Source organism: Aulostomus chinensis, chromosome 5 (assembly GCF_037954235.1).
Source record: "Aulostomus chinensis isolate RoL2024-O1b breed Wild chromosome 5, RoL_Achi_v1.0, whole genome shotgun sequence".
NCBI lineage: Eukaryota > Metazoa > Chordata > Actinopteri > Syngnathiformes > Aulostomidae > Aulostomus > Aulostomus chinensis.
Genome location: NC_141324.1, coordinates 31372712 through 31398341, shown reverse-complemented (window position 1 = coordinate 31398341; position 25630 = coordinate 31372712). Strand labels below are relative to the sequence as shown.

Genomic DNA, 25630 nt, shown 5'->3' with positions numbered 1-25630 from the left:
TACATACATATGTATATATATATATATGTATATATATATATATATATATATATATATACATATACATATATATATATATATGTATGTATATATATATATAATACTACTTGAATGTGTAGTATTATTACTACGATGGCCTGTTCTCTAGATGAAGTCAAACGTGATCGTGAAACAGTCGGGGTGAGTGGGTTTGTGCTGTGGAGCGCCGTGTTGTGTGACTACTGGGAACCAGTTGAAGATGAACTTTGGACAGGGAACCAGTTTACACATTGAGGCAAGTAAGTACTTGGAGAGATCTTTGTATGGTCGCATCTGGGGGCGCCTTCTTTGACTCTTCTTTGACAGCCTGTGTGACTGGTAACAGGAGGATCTCTGGAAGAGGTTCTGAATTCCAGGTTGTTGCCAGTAAGTCAGCCTGCTTCCTGCTGTGGTGAACATTTGACGCTCTATTCACAGCTCTGTCAGGGTCCCTACACTGTACACCAACATTTTTACGCATTGGGTTGACTTTCGGCTTGAAATGTCAACAAGTTAGTCATTTAAGCTCCAAACCACATCTGCATCTTCAAGGAGTCTTCAGCCGGCGAGCAGGTAGAGGGTTCTAACAGTGGTTGTCCAAATTGATGAACTGTTCAGAGATGTAAATGAGATGTGAACTCTTACATTAGTAAATCTCGTTACTGTGTAACTAATGTTCGTAGCTGCTTAAAGGCTAGAATGTCTATCGATTGATCCAAATCAGTTCACATGGAAGCATTTTGAAATAATCAGTGGGCGGTTGGGCCAAGTCCTGGGCTCAACGAGCCGGTTTTGTTGTTGTCCAAAAGAAAAGAGAAACAGGCGCTAACCCTCTGGGAGGGACGGTCTTCGTCATACAGCAGTCGTGTTATGTTCATATTCAGTTTGAGTATTTTAGAGACTCCCTGGCGTGTGCGACCGTATGCTGATGACGATGTGGTTGCGTTTATCACCGACTCTTTACCAGCGCAAGAACTGCACTTCATGAGCTCTGAAAACCTTGATAGACGTGAAGAGAGACGGTTCTGAGTGACTGTCAGCTCCTGTCGAATTCATCGATAGTCAGCGCTTATTATTGTTTAACTATCATTTACCAGCATCTCAAACACGCCACACATAATTTTAATAATCTGTAGACACAACAGTTACACAGTTTATATTGTAAACAAGCAAGAAGACGATAGGACTTGAGCTGTGAGAGGCTTCACCGCTCATGGGAGTATTTACGTACTGCGATTTCGTGTTGTGTGAATACTGGAGCAAACAAGCTGATCTTTGGTTCTGGTGTCAGACTGAACATTGAAACCAGTAAGTATATTTGAAAACTATCTCCAAACCACTGAGGATGTTCGTGTGTGGGGACATAAAAAAATACTAAGTTAGAAACCATCAAGTTCCTTTCACTGAAGCCTTCAAAGAGGAGGTCATCTGATTGAATGCGCCTCCTCAGCCGTGGTCAGCTCACGAATTCACAACATTTGGTTCAAATCCTACATCAACAATTTATGAACGAGAATGATGCCTCTCTCATCGCGGTCTGCAGACAATTTCAGCCCCCGGCGATGACCATGAATCATCAGCCAACGTCTTCCTGCGTCAGTCATTGAGAGGACAACAAAAAGTTCTAGTCCAAGATCACATTTGGTGGAGGAATTCAACTCAGCCCGGGGCAGTCAGGTCATCTGTACCAGACAAGAATTGGATGAACATTATTATCGGTACTTTTGAATATCTGCCAGCTTGATATTTTAGAATTATCTGGAAATAAATCCAACTGTATTAGTATCTGAACATGGAAGCAGAAACTGAGGAGAAAAACAACAAAGTGAGCGAACAAAAGGCCAATAGTCCCTGTTGGTGTGGAGCTGCTTAGCGTTCAGATGCAATCCTCTGTGGGACTCTTGGAAGCTGGAGGGTGATGTTTGGAGCAGGAGCTAAATTATCTGTAGAGAGCCGTGAGTATCAGCGCTAACATCTGAACAGGTTCACCTCTGTCCGCATCATTCTTATCAATTAGCAGGACTGTGGCCCCAATTTAACAGCTTGACAAAACAATCCTGAATCATCAACCTGAGCCTTTCCCACTCGATTACACCCACGCACACAACTTTTTCTTGTATTGCATCCTGTATTGTGTCTTTTTAATCTGTGATAAAATGCGCAAGTATCAAATTAACAACCTACGAACAAAGACACACACTAAAATAGGATGTGTTATGCAATAAATTCACCCACAATCATTGACAAAACCAGGTGAAACAATGGGTTTCCTGGAGTTTTTAAAATCTGGAATGGTTTGGATTCCTAAAGTAGCTGAAGGAAACCAGTCACATGATCACGGTCATTGTTGTCGTCGCTGGTATGAAGCGGTATGTGGATGGTGTGATGATGCGCATCAGTGCTGTGGTTGTTGTCGAGGACTCAGACACCGTGTGACTGCAACTGGAACTGAAAAATTAGTTTTCAGTGAAGGAATTCAGGTGACTGTTGAATCCAGTGAGTACCACTGTCTCTTTTAAAGTAGTTCAAGAGCTGCAGTTCTGTTCTAGCCTTTATTGACTTTAATCATTTCATATGTACACACACATACACTTTGTATGTATGAAACGAAACAGGAACAGGCTGTAACATCGAGAGCTTTCGTGCTGTCTTCTTTTTCTTCCAGCACATGTAGCACGTGCACTTCACATGTAACAGTAGCGTGTTGTTCTGCGTCTTCAGTAGGAAGCTGTGTAAGCAGCATCTCCCACAGTTTCTTTCTTACATCGAACAGTTCAATACACAAATAACACATTATGCCATCAATTAGTGGAACCCATTTTTCACAGAGGTCTGACGATGGATCGACACCCGGCTGAACACGGTAGAAACGCGTCAGGACCAGACGGGCATCCATCTTGCTCTGGAACATCAGCACAAATGTAATTGCTGTGGTGTTTTGCTCTGAAAGGCTTCACACCTTCAAGTGTACCACGACAGACTTTAGGCAGCAGCTCAGTCCCGGAGGCGCCATGTCTGGGTTTGTGTGTTTGGCTTTCTCAGAGTGTGTCGTACTCTGGAGCTTCTAAACTCCTCTTTGGCTCTGGCATTCAACTGGTGGTCGTTTCCAGTAAGTAAACTTAGAAATATCGTTGTCTTTTAAGTCTGTCTTTGTGGCTCAGCAAACCTCCTCAGGACGCTGGAAATGAATAAATCCTAGATGTGGAAGTGTGACTGGCGTCCAGACACCTAAACAGGCGTGTTGACTGACAGGGTTGTCACGAGGCGAGCGTACGGATCTCTACAAGAACCGCCTCAAATGAAACCAGTGGCTTCTGATATTTATGGAGAGCTGATGGGATTCATGTGTTCACTGATGCAACTTTTTAAAAATAACCTTCCCAAATAACCAGTGTTTAGAGGCTGAATGAATGTGTGCATCCACAAGTGACTCTTGGAATTGTTTCATAATTTAAAATGATGCAACCCAGTTGAGCAAACGGATGCAGAGAAGCGCAGTGGCCTCAGACTTGGTGCCTCTGAATGCACCGGTGTTTACGTCAGCTAGTCCTCACGGTGTGAAGGGTTCTAGGATCAAGTTCATCTTTGGAGTTGGGACAAAACTGAAGGTGGAGTCGCGTAAGTGACTTCCTTCAGTTGTTGATAATAATATCTTATTTGATTTAACTTAAATTAGGTAGAAGGAGCGAATTCAGATGTTTTGTCTCCTGGATAAACCCAATGATCAGACTTTAGCTGTAGCATTTCTTATTTTGGGTGACGAAGGTCCTTTTCTGTTGAGCTCAATACAAAATGTTTGTCAGGAAAATACATTTTCTTTTCACCTGTAAATATTTATAGAGCAGAAGTAGAGTTTCAGGACAAAAGCGTCCTGCTCTGGGGGCTGAGGGGTTTACGCAGCTTGATTTCTCTGAGTGTGTCCGGCTACGGGAACTCAAAACTCCTCTTTGGTCACGGCACAAAAGTCAGTGTTACATCAAGTAAGTTGTCAGATTTCTAAATGAAGCGTCACAAATCGAGTCAAACGAGGCTGATGTTGGTGGACGGAGGTTTGAGACGGTGGGACGTTTTCTGGTGCCAAGTTGATCTTTGGACGAGGAACCAAACTGCACGTTACCACCAGTGAGTCCCAGCACTCGAACCTTCATCAGACATTTAAAGGCTGGTTTACAGAGGGAAGTTGAAGTGTGACGTCATCAGCATGAGGTCAAGTAGCGTTATTCAACCTTTATTGACACTGGCGCAGTGACAGTGAGGACACGTTTGTGCTGTGGCGCTTCGTGTGGTGTGATGTCTGCTGGTGGATATAAAATGATGTTTGGAGGAGGAACCAGATTAACCATTGAACCCAGTAAGTGTTAATAGAGGCCATTAACATTTCCACAATATTTGGTTTGAACACACAGAGAAATACTGGAGCAGGTAGAAACGTGACACTCGCTCGGTCAAGCTGAGTTGGAGGCGTCGTGACGCCTGGGAAAGGGTCAAGGATTTACTCTTGGCTGGTCGGCGCTCGTCCATCAGCTCTGTGTAAAATGAGGAGGGAGTTTTAGTGCCGAAGTCGACTTTCAGCTCTTCTCACTAATTTGGAGCAAGACACTGAACCCCCCGTTGCTCCTGGTGACCGTCCAGGTGAACTGGATGTTTTCAGCAGGATGTCTGATGACAGTTCACCCATTTAGCTCTCAAATGTGCCCCTGGGTGTTTGTCCAGTTGACCTCTCTTCTGAGCTTCCAGGGCAGTGTCCTGACAAGGCAGTTGTTTTTGTCAGGTCTGTTTCCAGTGTGGGAACGCAGGACTGAAGCTCCTCTTCAGCACCGGAACGTTTCTACATGTAGATTCAAGTAAGAAACAGTGTCTTTGGACAGCTGCAGTCGCTGATTGGTCGGTGGACATTCGTGAGTCTTCCTTCTGCATGAGTAGATTAAATACAGTCGGACTGAAGTCAAATATAACCTAGACGAAATTTGTAGTGATCATTTTGTTTCTTTCTTCTATCCATTTTCAGTGGAGGTTTAGTGTTTTAGAGAAATTCAAGCAGCAAAGAGGTTGTGCGATCATACGATGAATTCCCAGTTTGTCTTGAGAATGCTCAGCGTTGAATGGTTTTCTCTCCGACGGCAAACGTTCCATGTGTCATGTGAGCAGCTCTCCATCATGAGGCTGCATGTAGTTGTTGTCTGGATCAGAGTCACGGTGTGACAGGGTCGTCCTGGACGCTGCCTTTTGGAAAAGGAAACAAAGTGATCGTACGGAGCAGTAAGAGGACAACAAGCGAACCCCTGCCTTCTTATTTCATCGTCATGACGACACTCAGCTCTACGTTAGAAAATGCAGAAACATTTTTCAACAACATTTGGTCAAATCAGGAGGTCAGCGATTACCTGGACATGCTCGCCACATCCCTGCTTTCATTTGTGTACGACAGCGTTCGCACCCGCCATTACCCAGTTAGGGTGTTTCCACCCTGTAACACATGTTCACCAACATGGCGGTGGGCTTAGAAACATAGGGAGAGTTTAGTTGCTCGTAAAGGAGCATCGGAATTATTGACAGGCCTTCTTACACTGTGTGACCAACAATTACCAGAAGCTCCAGTTGGGCCCTGGGATGAAGCTCCTCGTCCACGACAGTGAGTGAAGATTCATGATCCCAATGACAAAAGCCACTTGCAGCTCGTACACCGTTATTAACTAAAAATGATCTACACGCGGTTCTAAATGGTAATGAATATGTTTTCAGTGTGGTTACTAGGAATTAGGATCGTCTGCAGCCCGATAACGTGATGTCGCTGATTTAAGGTCAATAAATCAGATGACATACTGGAGGGTCGGAGACGTCCACACGAACAGATGGGTTATTTGTTGTTGTTTCAGTTTTGCACAGAGAAAATGAGAGGCTGGAGTGTTGGTGTCAGGAGAGCTTTTGATGTGGGACTGGTAGAACGAGACGGCTTCTCTCTGGACGAGGGACTGAGCTGAAAACCCACCACAGTAAGACGATTCACTTGAAGTCCCAGCACCAAACCAAAAAGCACGACTGCTTCAATGTTTTCACAGACAGGAGCCAAAAATAACAGAGGCGTTGCTCTTTTTTACAACCGTGTCCTGAATTCAGTCAAACTTTCACGCCAAAGTGTGGACAAATTTGAAAGCAACAATTTACAATTCACAGCGCAGCTTCGCCAAAACCCCGTGTCATGTCAGGATGTTCCACTCAGTGACGGTGCGTTCACTGTCAGTCACACGACACAAACGAAACGACCAGCCCTTCATTTAACTGAGTGTATAAGTTGCTAATCAATCAGCGATAGCTTTTTACACTGACATAAAAAGTCGAGACAACAAAATAATCCCACTTCAGAATCATCCTTTTAAATCAAGATCAAAAAAACTACACAAAGAAAATGTAAAAAAATGAAAAGAGATGCACAGCCACTTAATTTTTTTAATTGTGGAAATGTTAAAATGTAGCAAACATGAAGCAACGTGCTGACTGAAGGCCTCCTGAGCTGGGTGACCTCAAAGGGCAGCCAGCGAATCCAGCAGGACCTCGTCGTCCACGACAGTGAGTGGAAGCTGTGGGCTGCAAACCAGGCTGCAGTTTATCGTCTGGGAATGTTTACATCATCAACATGCAGTGTAAATTTGCATGGAACTTCTTACCATTCCCAGAATACCGTCATGCAGTCCAGTCAGTTCAGTTCTAGTCCCGGTGAGACCGACCACTCGTCCTCCTTATGGGTAAATGTTGGATTCTGACAACCAGAAGAACGCAGTTCAGTTCAGTTCAGTTCTGATTCTTGATCCCTGCTCATCGTTCACCCTCCACCTCTCTTGGTCACCACTGACACACCCATCATCCATCCATCACCCATCCATCATCCATCACCCATCCATCATCCATCATCACCCATCATCCATCCATCACCCATCCATCATCCATCCACCCATCATCACCCATCATCCATCCATCCATCCATCATCCATCATCCATCCATCATCCATCACCCATCATCACCCATCATCCATCATCCATCCATCACCCATCCATCATCCATCCACCCATCATCACCCATCATCCATCCATCCATCCATCATCCATCCATCATCCATCACCCATCATCACCCATCATCCATCATCCATCCATCACCCATCCATCATCCATCCACCCATCATCACCCATCATCCATCCATCCATCCATCATACATCATCCATCCATCACCCATCATCCATCCATCCATCACCCATCCATCATCCATCATCACCCATCATCCATCCATCCATCCATCATCCATCCATCATCCACCCATCATCCATCCATCCATCATCCATCCATCCATCCATCCATCCATCCATCATCCATCCATCCATCTCCCATCCATCATCCACCCATCATCCATCCATCCATCATCCATCCATCCATCCATCATCCATCCATCCATCTCCCATCCATCATCCATCCATCCATCCATCATCCACCCATCATCCATCCATCCATCATCCATCCACCCATCATCCATCCATCCATCATCCATCCACCCATCATCCATCCATCCATCCACCCATCATCCATCCATCCATCATCCATCCACCCATCATCCATCCATCCATCATCCATCATCCATCCACCCATCATCCAAGGCAAGGCAAGTTTATTTGTAGAGCACAATTCATACACATGGCAACTCAAAGTGCTTTACAGTTGCAGAAAAATCTTAAAATCACAAAAAGGCAGATAAAATCATAAAACATAAATAGAATCATTAATTTGAAGAAAAGGAGACGAGTGCAGATAAAATACTTTCAGCTGTCGTATGCACGACTGAACAGAGTAGTTTTCAGCCTGTTCTTAAACGTTGTCACAGTTGATACCTGTCTCACATTTTCTGGAAGACTGTTCCAGATTTTAGCTGCAGAAAACTGGAAAGTAGCTTCACCATGTTTAGTCCTGACTCTGGGCCCTTGTAGGAGACCTCTACCTGAGGTTCTCAGAGACCTGGAGGGCTCATATGGGTCTAACATGTCAGAGATGTACTTTGGTGCTTGACCATGAAGAGACTTGTATACAAGCAGAGCTGTCTTAAAGTCTATTCTCTGAGCAACAGGAAGCCAGTGCAGAGATCTGAGCACTGGACTAATATGGTCGTATTTCCTGGTTCTAGTCAGGACTCGAGCTGTAGCGTTCTGAATGTATTGTAGTTGTTTAACAGCTTGTTTAGAGATACCAGTGAGCAGGCCGTTACAGTAGTCTAACCTACTGGAGACAAATGCATGGATTAGTCTGTCCAAGTCTGGTTCAGACACTATACCTCTGATTTTGGCAATGTTTTTTAGATGGTAAAAGGCTGCTGATATTACTGACTTTATGTGGCTGTAAAGTTCAGATCTGAGTCCAATATTACCCCCAGATTTCTAACCTGTTGTTTTGGTTTTAGAGAAAGGGATTCAAGGTGACTGATCACACTTTCTCTTTGCTTCTGTGGCCCAAAAACGATTAATTCCGTTTTTTCTGAGTTTAGCTGGAGAAAGTTGTTTTGCATCCACATGCTTATATGTTGGATGCAGTGGAAGAGTGAATCCACAGGTCCATGTTCACCTGCTGTCAGAGACACATAGATCTGAGTGTCGTCTGCATAGCTATGGTAGGACACATTATGGCTGCTTATTAGTTGGCCTATCCATCCCATCCACCCATCATCCATCCATCCATCCACCCATCATCCATCCATCCATCCACCCATCATCCATCCATCCATCCACCCATCATCCATCCATCCATCCACCCATCATCCATCCATCCCATCCACCCATCATCCATCCATCCATCCACCCATCATCCATCCATCCATCCACCCATCATCCATCCATCCATCATCCATCCACCCATCATCCATCCACCCATCCATCCACCCATCATCCATTCACCCATCATCCATCCATCCATCCATCCATCACCCATCATCCATCATCCATCCATCCATCCACCATCATCCATCCACCCATCATCCATCCACCCATCATCCATCCATCCATCACCCATCCATCATCCATCCATCACCCATCCACCCATCATCCATCCACCCATCATCCATCCACCCATCATCCATCCATCCATCCACCCATCATCCATCCATCCATCATCCATCCACCCATCATCCATCCACCCATCCATCCACCCATCATCCATTCACCCATCATCCATCCATCCATCCATCCATCACCCATCATCCATCATCCATCCATCCATCCACCCATCATCCATCCACCCATCATCCATCCATCCATCACCCATCCATCATCCATCCATCACCCATCCACCCATCATCCATCCACCCATCATCCATCCACCCATCATCCATCCATCCATCATCCATCCATCCATCACCCATCCATCATCCATCCATCACCCATCCACCCATCATCCATCCACCCATCATCCATCCATCCATCATCCATCCATCCATCACCCATCCATCATCCATCCATCCATCCACCCATCATCCATCCATCCATCACCCATCCATCCATCACCCATTCACCCATCATCCATCCACCATCACCCATCCATCCATCATCCATCCACCATCACCCATCCACCATCACCCATCCACCCATCATCCATCCACCCATCCAACCTTTTCACACTCAGCCATGTTTGTTGTGTGGTGGCTGCTGACGGTGTGAATGCAGCTGGTTATAAAATCTCCTTCGGACCTGGAGTTCATGTGATCATACAATCATGTAAGCCTCCATAAACTAAATTCATGCATCAGAATAATAATTCACAGTGTTGGGACTGATCAGTCTTTGTAGGATCAACAGGTAGCCGATATCTCTGCCAGATGCAGGTGGAGAGCTCCAACATACAACCTGACTTACTTCCACTGAGCTGTCCCGTGGAGTCTTGAAGTGAACTAAAGATATCTGCAGGCTGCAAAGCAATAACTGCATCATCTGTATGGAGAGTGAAGGTGTGAATTTAGCCCACGCAGCACATACAGCGCTCTGATGGCCAGACCACCTCACCGGATTTGTCAATAAGTCAAGAGGTGAAATCCCAGCTGTGCTAAGAAGGAGGTCTGGAGACAAACATGCTGCGCCAACAATGACATTAGAGGCCAGCGTTGATCTTTGCTGTCTAACATCTGCAAACTCATCACTGCTGCACCTTGAAGCCAGGAATACAGGAGAACCTCACACCTCTGGCGTCTTTGAAGGAAAAGTCACCCTTGGCGATAACGATGATATTTGGCTCTGGCTTGTTTACCCACATTAAAATGTCTCAATTAGCTGTGACATGAAAGCGTAACTCACAATTATGACCTTTATTGGCTCTGGCTTGTTTTTCCGCAGAAGAAAAAAAACGTGTTCTTCAATACCGGAATGACGTGAGGAGCAGGACAAATCATTTTACTCCATGAAGTTGGACGAGACGTTGCTGCTGTTCTTTATTCATCTTCTCAGTGTCGTTAGTTTATGATTTGTTCCCGCTGGAAGTCTCTGGGAACCAAAAAGTGAAAGTGACGCGCTACGAGTGTGCAGTCCCTTGATACCGTGTTCGTGATGCAGAGCGCGGTTACTGTCCAACGCCTCAACAATCGGTTCCAATAATCAGAGCTCGAAAACTGCTTTTTGGAGCTGGAACTGAAGTTGAAGTTGAAAACTGTGAGTTGACAAACTTTTCCCTCCATTCAGTTCTTTTCATTCCATTTCCCACCTGTCAACCATGATATTAAACTCTCGGGGCTTCAGTCTCATTTTCTTGGACCTGATGATGGGAAACCATGTTTACTGACTTCAAATATTATTTCACTTTTTTCTTTTGTTTCTGAGACAGAAATGTTTGCGAAGAGGCATTCTGATGTGGTAATTAACAACAACAAAATCCGACTTTTTATAATTCATACAACAGAAAAATGGAACCCACGGCTCAGTTCAAATGCACAGTTGGAGTCCTGTTTTGATCTTATTTTCATTCTTCTGCATATTTCAGCTGCCAAAATTCTGCGCTTTTGTTTCCAAAAGATCTCAATCAAATACTTGGCCAGGAATTTCTTGCACAAGTATTTGATTGTTGTACATTTGAAACATTGGCAGTTGCAGAGGGCAGCTCAGACGACACGTAATGATGCACGAGTTGCTTTCAGTAACATTCTGTTTCAGTGCTGAAAGGGTTAAATGCTAGTAGACTAGCAGTTATGCTAATCACATTCTGATTCAAACAAAACTGTTTTTGCTCATGAAAATCCTGAGTCAAGACGTTGTCTTGTACGGAGGATCAAAAATGAAACAAGTGAATCTGAATTCAGTTAAAATATTGACGGATGAAAGGCGCCTCCAGCTGTGCCGGGTCTCCACCATCATCTCTGCATCCAGGTTTGCTGAGGCATGAACAAGTAGATACCCAATAAATGACAGTCATGTGAGGACGATGCTGGCACTCATGAGTGGCGCTGTCCTGTTTTCCAGCGGAGGAGTACGCAGCGTCCTACTACAAGCTGAAGAAGGACAACGTCGGCGTGTGCCTGGCCACTGGATTCAGCCGATTCAACACAACCAAGCAATCTGGCAGAGGAGACCTTTTCAGAGATTCACAGCCCGTCCGGATATCCAGCGACTCTCTGTTCAACCAGGTGGCTCAGTTACAAGCTGGAGATGAAGGCAAATGTGAGCAAGGTGAGAGAGCGAAGCCGTAAATCTCATGGTCAAAGCACAACGAACAAAACCGAGGAAACGAGAGGAAAACACGCTGATGGCTGAAAACGAGAATTAAGAGACATGGACAGTCGCTCTTGTTTGAAAGACAAACTGGGAATGAAGTCAGAGAGCGGAGACGTCCCTCACGTAAAATCAGAAACAATGCTTTCTGACTGTTTCCATGGCGACTAACGCTCCTGCTCTTGTGTCTCATGTCCTCCAGGGGACAGCGGGCCTGGTCGCTGTGAAGAGGCTCTGAAACAAGGTTTGTGTTGAACATCACTGATGAGAGCTGGAAGAGGCGCCGTGGCCTGGTCTCATGCTTCCTCTCCTTTGCAGATGAGATGGTGAACATGGCGTCTCTGACCGTCCTCGGCCTCAGACTGCTCTTCCTCAAGACCATCGTCTTCAATGTCCTCATGACCCTGCGGCTGTGGATCAGCCACTGTGAGTTCACACACTGATCACATGACCAACCTGAGTCCAACAGCAGCTTGGTCTCGTACTCACCAGTAAAACCCGATGACCTCAGGGGCTGCGGCGCTGCGTGTCGGCTTGTAGTTTAACCTTAACGTAGTGCAACGTTACTCACTGTTGGTGTTACTGACGTCAACACTGAGGTGGTCTCCTGCTGTCCACTGCTTGTTGGATCCACCTTGTCCTCTATTGTCCTGGACTCCACTGTCACTGTGTCCATCACATGACCTTGAACCAGCGACGGGGTTCAGGGACCAAATATACTGAACTGAGTCGCACTGAGTTCATGGCTCAGGAAGTGCAGGGACGTTACTGTCCCCCCGTGTTCATCACATTTGTCCATCAGCAGGATCACAAACAAACTATGAGGCTGACTTCCAACAAACTTGGTGGGGGGGCGGAGCCTGGACAGATCCATAGCACTTTCCTAGGTCACCTCATGGGACGTAGGGTGTCTCTAGTTCCTATGATGGACACAAGTTATCGTCCCAAGTTGGTTTCCACGAGCCATGTGAACCTCCGAGAACCAGGTCCCAACCCCAACGCTGCTGCAGCGCGTCATTTGACCTTGAGACTCAACACATTTCCTCTTTGACACAATAATGGACACGTCAGTCGTTGGAACTGGGTGGTCAGTGGGTGCCCTGGTCTGGTCATGTGACTGAAGATGAAAACATGTCTTTCATCTCTTATCTTTCAGGAACTCATCAGAGCCTCCCCTGAAATTAAAGATGGTGGATTCAAAGTCAGCGTCACCATGGCCACTCACACGCGTGTCCACGCCGTCACATCAGAAACACGTCATTGTTCTGTAAACTGTCATTTTGATGAATGAATTTCTGCTCTTCTCTCCTGTAAATGTCTGATTTTCCTTCCTTCACTCTCAATAAACGCTGAGAGGCGGATCAGCTGACTTGGGTTTGTGTTTATTGGTGCTGCTGAGACTTGGATGGTCGCCAGCATTTCAACTGCTGCTGTAAGATGGTGAGACGGCTGAACGCCACCCTGGGATTTTGGCGAGGGAGGGGGTCTGACATCCCCTCAACAAACCAGAGACAGAGGTGTGATTAACAATGGATACACGTAAACGTCTAAAGCCCCACCCGGTCTGTGCTCACTTGACCTTAGGTCAGATTTATTGCACCATAGAAGCAGAAGCTAGAGAAAAGGTACTGCTGAGTTTCAAACCAGGTACAAGACAGAGCCTGGATCTCACAAGACGGAACAAATCAGATAAAGTAGAACATTTAGAACTGACAGAGACAGAAACCTTGTGTGTCTTCGTCCTGTGTGAGGCAGAAGGTGAACTGAAGATCAGAGTTCTCATGAATGAAGTTCACATTAATTAATAAAGTCCTCACAAGATTCTGAATTCTGCTCCTCATTCTGGTCTCATTGAGGTCCAGACTGAGACTTGGACGGTTCTGATGACATCATGGAGAACAAGAACCTGACACCTGACCTAGAAAGGAAGATGTTGAGGTCTTGTGTTCTTCAGGTGGCTGCTGGAACTCACTTCCCCCACATAGTTGCTTTGACAACCAGATGTGTGATGTCACTTCCTGTTCATTCAGCGGAAACAATGAAACCACTGATTGTAGCTGATAGCTGTGTGTGTGTTTCAAGTTTTTGGACAACAAAGGGGGTGTGGTATTATTGTTATGATGATATAATTATATTGTTAATATAAAACGAATACAACTTAATATTGCATACACATTTATACATACATACACATATGTATGTGTATATATAGATACATATATACGTATGTAAGAGTATATATAGATATATACACAAAAACATACACACATAAATGCACATGTATGAAGGTGAATATATATGTGTATATGTATATATACTAAGAAAAAACTAAATTTATATATATATATATATATATATACAGTATATACACATACACATATGTATGTATATGCATATACATACATATGTGTATGTGTATATATATATATATATATATATATATACACATACATGTACACTGCTCAAAAAAATAAGGGAACAGTAAAATAACACCTGTTCGATCTGAATGAATGAAATGTTATTATTAACTACTTGGTTCTTTACATGGTTGAATGTGCTGACAACAAAAATCGTCAATGAGATCAAACTTATTCACCCATGGAGGTCTGGATTTGGAGTCACACTCAAAATTAAAGTGAAAACACTGCAGGCTGATCCAACTTTGCTGTAACGTCCTTAAAACAAGTCAGAATGAGGCTCAGTGGTGTGAGGCCTCCAGGCACCTGTATGACCTCCCTACAGCGCTGGGCTGCTCCTGATGAGGTGGCAGATGGTCTCCTGAGGGATCTCCTCCCAGACCTGGACCAAAGCACCCGCCAACTCCTGGATAGTCTGTGGTGCAACGTGGCGTTGGTGGATGGAGAGACACGATGTCCCATGTGCTCAATGGGATTCAGGTCTGGGGGACGCGGGCCGGTCCATAGCATCAATGCCTTCGTCTTGCAGGAACTGCTGACGCCCTCCAGCCACATGAGGTCCAGCATTGTCTTGCATTGGGAGGAACCTGGGCCAACTGCACCAGCATGTGGTCTCACAGTGGATCTGAGGATCTCATCTCAGTACCTAACAGCAGCCGTCTCTGGAGAGCACATGGAGGGCTGTGGGCCCCGAAGAAATGCCCCCACCATTACTGACCATTGATTATTTATTGAGAGCAGACCAAAATTGGCTGTTGGATGGAGGGGTGGATGGATTGAAGGGTGGATGGATGGAGGGGTGGATGGATTGAAGGGTGGATGGATGGAGGGGTGGATGGATGGAGGGATGAATGGATGGAGGGGTGGATGGATGGATGGAGGGGTGGATGGATGGAGGGATGAATGGATGGAGGGATGGATGGATTGAAGGGTGGATGGATGGAGGGATGAATGGATAGAGGGGTGGATGGATGGAGGGATGAATGGATTGAAGGGTGGATGGATGGAGGGGTGGCGGGGTGGATGGATGGAGGGGTGGATGGATGGATGGAGGGGTGGATGGATGGATGGATGAATGGATTGAAGGGTGGATGGATGGAGGGGTGGATGGATGGAGGGGTGGATGGATTGAAGGGTGGATGGATGGATGGAGGGGTGGATGATGGAGGGATGAATGGATTGAAGGGTGGATGGATGGAGGGGTGGCTGGATGGATGGAGGGGTGGATGGATGGATGGATGAATGGATTGAAGGGTGGATGGATGGAGGGGTGGATGGATGGAGGGATGAATGGATTGAAGGGTGGATGGATGGATGGAGGGGTGGATGGATGGAGGGATGAATGGATTGAAGGGTGGATGGATGGATGGAGGGGTGGATGGATGGAGGGATGAATGGATTGAAGGGTGGATGGATGGAGGGGTGGATGGATGGAGGGATTAATGGATTGAAGGGTGGATGGATGGAGGGGTGGATGGATGGATGGAGGGGTGGATGGACTCCTAAACTATAAACTTTGTTTTTTCCTCACTGGCACAATTTGTGTGATGTTGTTGTTTCACCTGACCGATGTAGCTTTGTGGGGTGTAGTTGGGTGTAGTTGGTACAGAGTGTGGGGTAACATGGGGTTTATAGTAATATTTTTGTAGTATTATGCTGCAGTCATACTGTGTAGTCGTACTCCTGTTTGCCTGAGGTTTCCATTTTCATGCTGATTTCCTTTCACAGATGAAAAACACATTCAAGTTACATTTTAGATTTTAGGTTGTAACAAAGGGGGCGGGGCTGGAATGAGCCCACCCATAAATGAAAATGACATCACCACTAACATCGTTTCTGCCTTTGATCTCGTTCACATCATTAGTCGTTCTGATTGTAGCTGTGATCTGATTGGCTGCTGCAGCTGGAAACTTCTGCCTCTGCTTCCTCAGGATGTGGTGGAGCCGCTTGCTGCGTCACAGATGGAGGTGGTGGTGTTTCCGCCTCAAAGCCTGCTGGGACAGGAAGTGTGTGTGTGGGGTGGGGGGCATCAGGTGTGAAGCCTCAGAGTCATCATAAGGAAACCAATCGAGGCCTACACAGAAACCATCACTGTCTATAGCAGGTCACGCCGCTCGTCTTCACGCCGCTCGTCTTCACGCCGTTCATCTTCATGCCGCTCGCCTTCCTGTGAGATAAATATTCAGCCCCATATTCAGGTGGTACACCTGCAGGTGCACACACAGCGAGTCCATCAGGCCCCATGAACAACAAACTTCCTCTCGTTATGAAGAAGCAGATGTTGAGTCCTTTATGTGTCAGAATGGAAACCGGACTCAGTCTGTCAGTTCTTCTGCGTGTGTTTAGATTTGTAACGGAGCAGCAGGCACACGCGTGACCATGAAGGGAGCGGATCACGAACAGACGCCGTCTCTAGCTGGGCCTCCTGAGTTCAAACAGAATGTCATCGTCCGGTGGACGATGGAACATGAAGTATCAAGGAACTGTTGACTTTATTTTTCAAGTAGAGAGTTGTCAGTATTAGTATTTGTGTGTACTTGTACTGCCATTAAAATGTGAATGCACAGCAGCATTGGTTCAAAGTGCTGAACCCCATCTGATACTGTAAGCTCTTGTTCGGCCTTCTTGTGTGTGATTGCTGTCAATAAAGTTTATTGAACTGAAGAGAGTTCCTCCCACACATCTGAAGAACCTTACATGGGAATGAATCAGCGTCCAGCCACAACTTTGTATGTCCCCTGGACCACAGGCTCTGTGGAGAAGTCTCATCCCAGGAGGAGCTCGTCATCTTCGTGGTGGCCCTGCCACATCGATCTCAGGCACATGCTTGTGAGGAGGTAACAGGCCCTGCTGACTGGTGGGTGGACCCGGTTCTTATCAGCTGTACTCCCTCATCTGGCCGGTCTGAGGACCGACCAGCCAGTCGAGACAGACCTGCAGAAACGACACAGACAGGAGAAATGTTGAGCCAATCACAAGTGAGGAATCCTGCCATCACATCATTCCGTACTTTAACAGTTCAACACCAGAAATCCACTCAAAAGCACTTTTGTCGTTAGCAGTAACTGAAGTAGAAGTATGGGAAAGGCTTTGATATATCAGTGCTTTGTACTCCTGTGAGGCGCGGCGTGAAGCAGACGGTGTAGTGGCCGGGGGGGGGGGGGGGGGGCGCTGGTTCAATCTTCCCATCGCACTTTAGTCAGATACTAAACCCTAATTAGTCTGATGAGGTGGGTGCCTTCACACACACATCATTCTACACTCATTCATTCATTCATTCTAGTCGAGGTCCTCCTTTGATTTGGTTCTGCAGAATCTCATTTCTTAGTCCATCGGTTTGCAAATAAAAGTCAAGTCAGGGTTTCATGTTAGTCGATGCACAGTGCAACTTTCTACCATTTGACTGTCATGGTACAGTCGCCTGAGACTCCACACGTCTCATAATAGTCATCATCATCATCATCATGGTTCTGGTGAGGAAGGTGGGATGTGACCTGCTGCTGTGGTGTGAACTACAACAGTGATGGAAAAGTAGTTTGTTGTTTTGACAGGAAGAGCGCAGCCGGATGTTCGTGTGGTTTCAACGAGGCAAATGCAGACTCGGCTTTGAGGTCGGCTCAGAGCAAAACGAAAAAAACAACCTGAGAACATTTCCAGCATACGGGGTGAAAAAGAGCTGCGGCTTAACATGTTTCAAGACTTTCAGGAACTGAGAATAAAGATGCAACATACTAAGTGTATGCAATAAGAAATGAATATATATTATAACGGCAGAAACCCCGATAAAGAAAGCGAAACCAGGTAATTGTTCTCAAAATCTCCAGGAAACAACGTCAGTGAACACAACTACGCTGACGACACGTTGCTTCTCATTACTCACTTGATGTCAGGTGTTGACTCAATCCTGTCAAAGGGGATTTTCTTTTCCTGTCCATCTAAACTGCTGCTGCTCTTCTTTCTACGTGTGCTAGTTTTATAAAGGTTTGGCTTCAAAGCTTCCCCTGCTGCTGTAATCAGACACCAGCAAGTTCTCTTTGATGGCCTCCATATTGTTTACTACACTGTCAGTGCTCTGTGGTGGGGGTTGGCGGCCTCAGAGGAACATCCAAGCATGCGGACCAGGACACCTCCAACGTGACTAAATGACTTAGTTTGATTACGTCACTCAAGCCTCTGACACGACAACGTAGGTCAGACATGTCAGTGAAAGTTCTGTGTGAGTTTCTTTGTGAGCTACAACTAAGTTCTGCTGTCCAATGAAACAGTCGAGACTGTTTGAAACGATGATTGATGATACGAACTGTAAACTGCGTCTCCAGCTGCTCTCAGGGGCCTGCAGCATGAATGCACCTGAAGAAAAGAGCCTGCTGCTCTTCAGCTGTCTTCAACAGTAAAAATGCATTGAAACCTGATATTCCAACGACATATCAAGCTTGTATTGTTCCTAGAACACTTCCAGCAAGTCCTGAGCTCTTTTAAGGGAACAGGGAACACTAAAGTGAGAACATTTGAGGTTCCTCCAAGTATCAACTTAGTCCTTGCAACATTTGCGGAAAAAATTGTCACATGACAGGAATATTTCGAGGACCAATCTGTAATGTTCTTTTTTGCTATCCTGATGGAGTCGATCCCCTTCCCAGAAGGCATTCGGGACTTTACAAGGAGCTTTTGCAAAACCTTTGGAAGATTAAAAAATTACAATCTTGAAAAAAAACAAAACATCGGCAGCGACACCTTTTAGCAGTGAACGCATGACTGGCCAGTCCATCCACAGGGATCCAGCCAGTGACTCACCGGTACCAAGTCTGCTTCTCTAACCTTCAGACTAATGTGGTCAATTTAGCGTCTTGTGTCAAAGTTTTAACTTCGATGATAAAGACCTTCACTGTCCTCCCTTGGCCTTGGTAGGTTCTGCTATGAAGACATGATGAAGTGGAACTGCTGCATTCTCTTTTAATTTGACTTTTGCAAGTTATCAATAGTTTTGAGGTCAGAGAACCAAACAACCCTTCTAAGAGGTGGAAGTTCTATGAGAAGGAACACTGGACGATGATGATGTCACCTGATTCCTAATAGCCTCATGGAGGTGAGTGAGTCTGAAGAGCTGCAGTTCTGGTGGCACCAAGAGGAGGTGTGGCCTGGAGGTGGAGTCTGGAAGGCTTAGATGTCACCACCATCTTGTGGCCTTCCACTTAAATACACCAGTCCTGAACAGCGCAGGCTCAGAGGTTTACAGAGGAAGGGTTGTTCAGCATGCCTAAAGTTCTCAAACACATCAGATTATCTTGCTGGAGATGAACCAGCTGAGGATTCTCATGCTACGCTCAACTCCAGAAACCATCTTTGTGTAACGGCTGTGCTTCTCATGCGGGATGCCGAAGGACGTTCAGTGCAGGAAGAAATGGACACCACACAAGGTTGCTCTCACTGGGGCTGTTTTACTGGACCTGGACCAAAGATGGGCAAATAAACACACAGAGTCCTCAATAACAGCTGGAAACGCTTCCGCACGGAGCATTCTTTCTTTTTTTCTTTCTCCTAAACTTCTACAACCTCAATATTAATGCATTACAATATAAACGTGATCGTATAGTGATTTAGTTTTCCTATATAGTTTTTACATTATTCCCCAAATACATCCAAACAGCAAGAGAGCAATTCATTTTAAACACACAACTGCTTCACATTGAAACTCTTGAATACAACATACAATTAACAATATTTTAAAAGCCTACCTGGACCACAGATGGGCAAATAAACACACATAGAGTCCTCAATAACAGCTGGAAATGCTGAAAACACACAATAAAATAAAATAAATATAAAAACATTTTCACCGGAGAAAAGCCAGAGCATGACTAGCTAATTAGCATTAGCTCAATACGCGGTCGAATTGCTACTCGTTAAAAAAAAGTTATTATTTTCGACCAAAACATCTGCAACTCTCTCAGTACACAGTAAGGACACTTATAGACAAAACACATGCTACTGGACTGTACAATGCACCCACCTTTCTTTGCTGGTGCATGCGCGGTGCGCGCGGAGGAACTCTACATGTAATTACAACGTTTGCCCACCAGGTGGCTCTTAGACTACATACACCGGTACAAAAACACAATTAAAACAATTTTAAAGAAACTCATATTTGGTCATTTCTAACTCTGTTACATTTGGTTCCATTTTTTAAATTCCAAACAGGTTGATAAAGATGTCAGGATGCAGAACACATGTCAATTCAACAGCAGCAAATGTTGGATGGAGTTCCACATTAAAAGGGGGTCTTTGACCAAGCTGGTATCTATGTGGGTCATTAGGGGGCTCAGGACAGGTGGGGTCAGGTAGTGATGAAGGCCTCCTCCTCTGTTCAGAGACAGGTGTTCCGGATGACTTCTCTCTGTCTTATCTGGCCAAGATGTGGACCTGCTGTCCTCACAGGAATGTCCCTCCTCTACCAGGTGTAGGGGGACAGCAGAGTCTGGACCTGAGTAGCTCTCCTGTGCTGGCCCATTCATTTGTGTGGAAGGTTTGTGTCTCCAGTGTAGAGCTCAGGGATATCCTGCTGGGCTGGACTGTCAAACTGCATTACTTGTCTTGGGTTGAGTTCATGGGCCTCAAGGGGACCAGCCTCTGCCTCAGAAGGGTACTGGTTTGAAATGAACTGGGATGTAGTGGTTGTAGAAGATCCTCCCGAGTGTCGTTGACTATCCTGCCACATCAGGCGTGACCATCGTGACAGAAGAGGAATCAGAAGCCCACCTGGGAAGTAAAGAGGATCCTCTTTGAACGTGTTCTGCCTTCGTTGTAAAGCACATTGAGCTAAAATATTTGGATGAAAGTTGCTATACAAATAAAGTTGACCATCATTTTCAATCAAAACAAAGTCCAGCGACAGACTTTCACGAGGTTCTCGCAGAACGCAGACCATGAACATATTTCATACATATAATAGGTTTCAGTGTTAACGCGTTATTAACTAGTTAACCCAACGTGCCTTTATCGCCAATAACTTTAATTGTGTTAACCCGCGCGGTGCTTCTTGACCCTTTGCCCATGCAAAGTTAGAAAACCAGAAGTGAACGCACCACTCGTCACACAGGCGAGACGCAGCCCGCTGCGGCTTGTCAACGACAAAAAACAACCTGAGAGCAGAGGAGCGTTGAGGTAGGACGAACATGGAAAAGAACACGTCAGTTTTAAATGGACGGTTCAACCTCAAAGCCCTGCCAGACGGCAGACAGGAAACACGTGACGTGCATTCACTGTGAAGCTGAATTTAGTTTCCACCGGAGGACAGCAGCCTTCAGGGGCACCGCGAAGCACACAGCTGAGGCAGAGAGCCTCCCTCCCTTCTGGCTACAACTAACCACGACCATTGGAGGCGTCCACCACCCGCGACACCCCCACCACATCATTGGAGTCCCGGCCTGTGTTGCACTGCCCCCTGTTGAATGAGCACTTTGTTCATTGTTTTGATTTAATTTATTCTGTGCATCGCAGTCTGATGCAATGGATCAGGGTCATCCTTGAGTGTTGATGGCTTCATAGTTCAAGTACTTCAGTTAGTACTAGTAATCATTACTAGTATATTTGTTGGGCTGGAGTTTATCATTTATTTTTTGATGGACTTGCGACCCGTCCAGGGTGAACCCCGCCTCTCCCTCGTAGCCGCTGGAAGAGGCTCCAGTCCCCCCGCGACCCTGAACAGGAATAAGTGGAAGACAATGGATGGACAGATGGATGGATACATTAACGACGCTCTGCAGCTGTCTTAGTAGGACATCACTGCCACCTTGTGGTTCTTCTTAGAACTGTAATACAAGTGAATAGGATTCTGTCATTGTATTCGTATCCAGGGATTTACAGTCGTCCTCAAAATTATTCATACACTTTCTAATTCTTGTGATTTTTTCATTTAGTGATGAAATAAATGCAAGTTTTCAAATTTGTGTTTCAGCTTTATGTGACCAACAATTGAAAGAATGACAACAACATAAAATGAAAGAAAAAAAATATTTCTGGGGTATTTTATTAACGGAGTCCAAAAAAATGCCATGTTCAAAATTATTCATACCCTCGTCCATCGTCTTTATCTGATAGTCAATGGCATAGCCTTTATTCTTGATGACTGCTTCCAGACGATTCTTGTACGTGTCCACAAGCTTCTTGCACGTCTCCTGTGGGTTGTTGGCCCACTCTTCCTTGGCGAGCTTTGTCTCAGCAGACCACAGGACGGTGGACCAAAAGCTGGGCTCTTGCTTCAGGTGACCTCTACAGAAGGCCAGGCGAGCTACCAGATGTTTTTTCCTGAGCAGCGGCGTCTTCTGAGGTTTACGTCCATGGAGACCTCCTCTGTGCAAAACTCGCTCGATGGTGGACCGTGACACCTTTGTCCCTGTCTGCTCAAGTCTTTGAATTAGGGCCTTGGTTGTGGTCCGGGGGTTGGTGTTGAGCTCTCACCAGATTTTCCTGGCAAGTTTGGGGGACACCTTACGCTTTCGGCCACGCCCACTGAGGTTTTTGACAGTGATGAAGCTCTTGTGCCTGTTGTTGATGCTCTGGACGGTTGAGACAGGGACACCATCCTGCTTGGACATGGCCTTGTAACCCTTTCCTTCACTGTGGGTACGAACACGACGCTGACGTAGGTCCTCACTGAGCTCCTTCTTCTGACCATGATGACCACCTGGACAACAACCTGAACACTTCCCACTATTTAGACTCTTCTGGAAAGATGTCTTTTCTCACTTTAGCATTTGGCCAACAATGTTAAATAAAAGGTTTTATTCCATTGTGACATCTTGAAGGAATTATTGGACAAAAATGACCACATTTGGCACGTTTGTTGAATTATTGTCAGGGGTATGAATAATTTTGAACTTGGCCTTTTTTGGAACTCCATCAATAAAATAACCCAGAAATATATGTTTTTTTAAAATTTTGTATTGTTGTCATTCTTTCAATTGTTGGTCACATAAAGCTGATACACAAATTTGAAAACATGCATTTATTTCATCACTAAACAAAAAAATCAGTACTGTGTGAGATAAGAGCATGAATCACCATATAACCACAAATTAAAAATGGAAAAAAACAATACCGCATCAAAAATACATTCAAAAGAACAGTCACAGTTAAATGAATTTTATTTTATTTCGCAGTCGAGTATATGACATATTGCCTAGGGTTAGTTATCACATTTAGTAGCAGACACTTACCACTTGATGGGGATGACGCTCAGTACGAGAGGCTATGAAGTGTGTTTGGAGAGGTGAGGTTTTTGTACAGAGTTTTGGTGTTTCCTGTCACTGTGGGCCTCAGAGCACAGTAGTACACAGCAGAGTCATTCAGCTGCAGCTTGTGGATCTTCAGAGGAACTGATGACCCTTTGATTTCTGCATCCACTCTTCCCTTGTTTTTTTCAGCAGGATTTTCTTCTTTTGACAAAAAACGCTGAAGCATCAACTTTGGGTAATCATTTGTATCTTGTTTGTACCAGAACAAATAAGGAAATTGATCACTGGTCTCAAATGTACAATCAAGGGTGGCTGTGTGTCCCTCAGTAGCAATGACGTCTCCTGCTGGCTGGATCACTTTGTCTTGTCCTTGACACTCTGGGGAAGAAGAGAACATGCAGAGGAAGAAATGAATCACTCATGACTGATGAAAGGAGAACAATCAGTAGGTCGACAGAGTTCAACGGCCAGAGAGTCCCACACGCAGGGATGTAGAATCATCTCAGCTCTGACTGACTGGATTCTGAGGTCCACTTCAACCATCTAGGGAGGCTTTTGCTCGCTGGAACCCCCAGAAGAAATGATCCAGTCGGCCCTTTGGTTCTCTGTGGAACCAAGAGCTGGGGAGCATGTTAGCAAACCAGTTTAGAGTCTGACCGGAGACAAGAGCAGCCAGAAGAATCCACAGCCGATGTTGCATCTCTACAAGAAGGTTGGAACCAGCAGGAGAAACCAGGTGATGTTCAACATGCAGTCTGACAGCTCTTCTCTTCACAGCACCACTTCTTCTTGACTCAACGCTGGAACACAGTGTTGACGTAGTGCTCCGCCTCCTGATCCTGGCGCCCTCTGGTGGACGCTGTGGTTATTCTGGTGTCTTTGCTCCAACGGTTTTTGTTCAGAGTTTTGATGATTCCTGTCTCTGTGGGCCTCACAGCACAGTCGTACACAGCAGAGTCAGACACTGCAGCAGTCCTCATCTTCACATGTATTTGATCTTGCACCACTTCAGGGACGAGTCCAGAGGTTTGATTATTTCCTACTTGTCCTGAGGCCGAGTGTGAGATGAGGAACTCTGGTGGTTTTCCTGGATCTTGTCGATACCAGAAGAAATAATCAGAGTAGGTCACTTTGGTGTAATTGTAGGTCAGAGAGACGGTGCTGCTTTCTACTCTGAACTCTTCGTTCTTGACTGGAGCCAGTTCTTCACAGCTGACACCTGAAGGAAGACACAACTCTGTTATAACAAGTTGTCAAAGTCTAGATAATTGAACCGCGTTGAGGTGTTTTCAGAAGCGGGATGTAACGGACCTTTCACAGTGAGTAGAACCAGTAGAGAGAGTTGATGACAGTGTGATGACATCATGCTGAATGAAGGAAATGTTTCTGGTTGGTGTGTTGAATTCTGCTGAAGACAGAAGTTCCTGAGTCTTCCAGAGTTCAGTAACAGTTGAGCTCCTCCCTCAATCTCTCGCCTCCTCGTAGCTCTGCACTTGCCCGTCTCTCCGCTACACTCCATCCACCTTCAACTCTGGAGACGACTCCAAACGTCCCACAGTGTCCAACCGTACAAGCAGCCGAGCTCTGACCGCAGGGTTCCAATGACAATGACGACCACGATACGGATGGTACCAGCGGCTCCTCTGTTGCTGTCCAGCCATGAAGGAAAGAGAATAAAAGCTGCAGGGCAGACACGAGTCAACCAGATCTACATGATCAACCATTGCAAGGTCTGTAACTCTAGGAGACCATCTCCAGTTGTCCACCTGGTGCAGGTTCGGAAGATGGCAAGGTCAAACTGTCTGTGGACAACAGTCCTCTTAGGTGTGTTGGACCAAAGCAAATCCAGTTTCCAGAAAAGAGGTCAGACGAGAGAGAGTCCAGCCCCCAGGATCCCTGCTGCTTCCCCAAATTTACAAAGTTAACATTTCAAAACCGGCAGCGCGGTGGAGCAGTGGTCCTCACTGTGGCCCCCATCAAGAAGGTTGTGGGTGGAGCCCCGGCTGGAGCACGGGGTCTGTATGGGCCAGATTCTGGAGGAATATGAGTGTTCATGTGACTGGAGGAGTGGATACATTCAGACTAGCATCCTCATCGTCACCAGCCAGGTTTCAATGAGACTCAGCAGGTCAACACAACTGTCAGATATCACTTCATTCACTGGTTCAGTTTTTGGCATCAGAGGTCTGATATTTAATAGTCCTCATCTCATTCTGATGTTCTGTTGAGTTAATTTAGTG

At 45.6% G+C, this 25630-nt stretch overlaps 1 protein-coding gene across 1 annotated transcript; it reads left to right on the top strand.

The window, feature by feature from the left end:
• The first annotated feature begins 222 nt into the window (after positions 1–222).
• LOC147262202 (M1-specific T cell receptor alpha chain-like) lies at positions 223–13096 on the top strand. The gene is made up of 5 exons (XM_086204721.1): positions 223–278; positions 11492–11698; positions 11943–11984; positions 12059–12166; positions 12897–13096. Coding segments are annotated over exons 1-5 (399 nt in total). The 5' UTR covers positions 223–238; the 3' UTR covers positions 12899–13096.
• The last annotated feature ends 12534 nt before the right edge of the window (positions 13097–25630 follow it).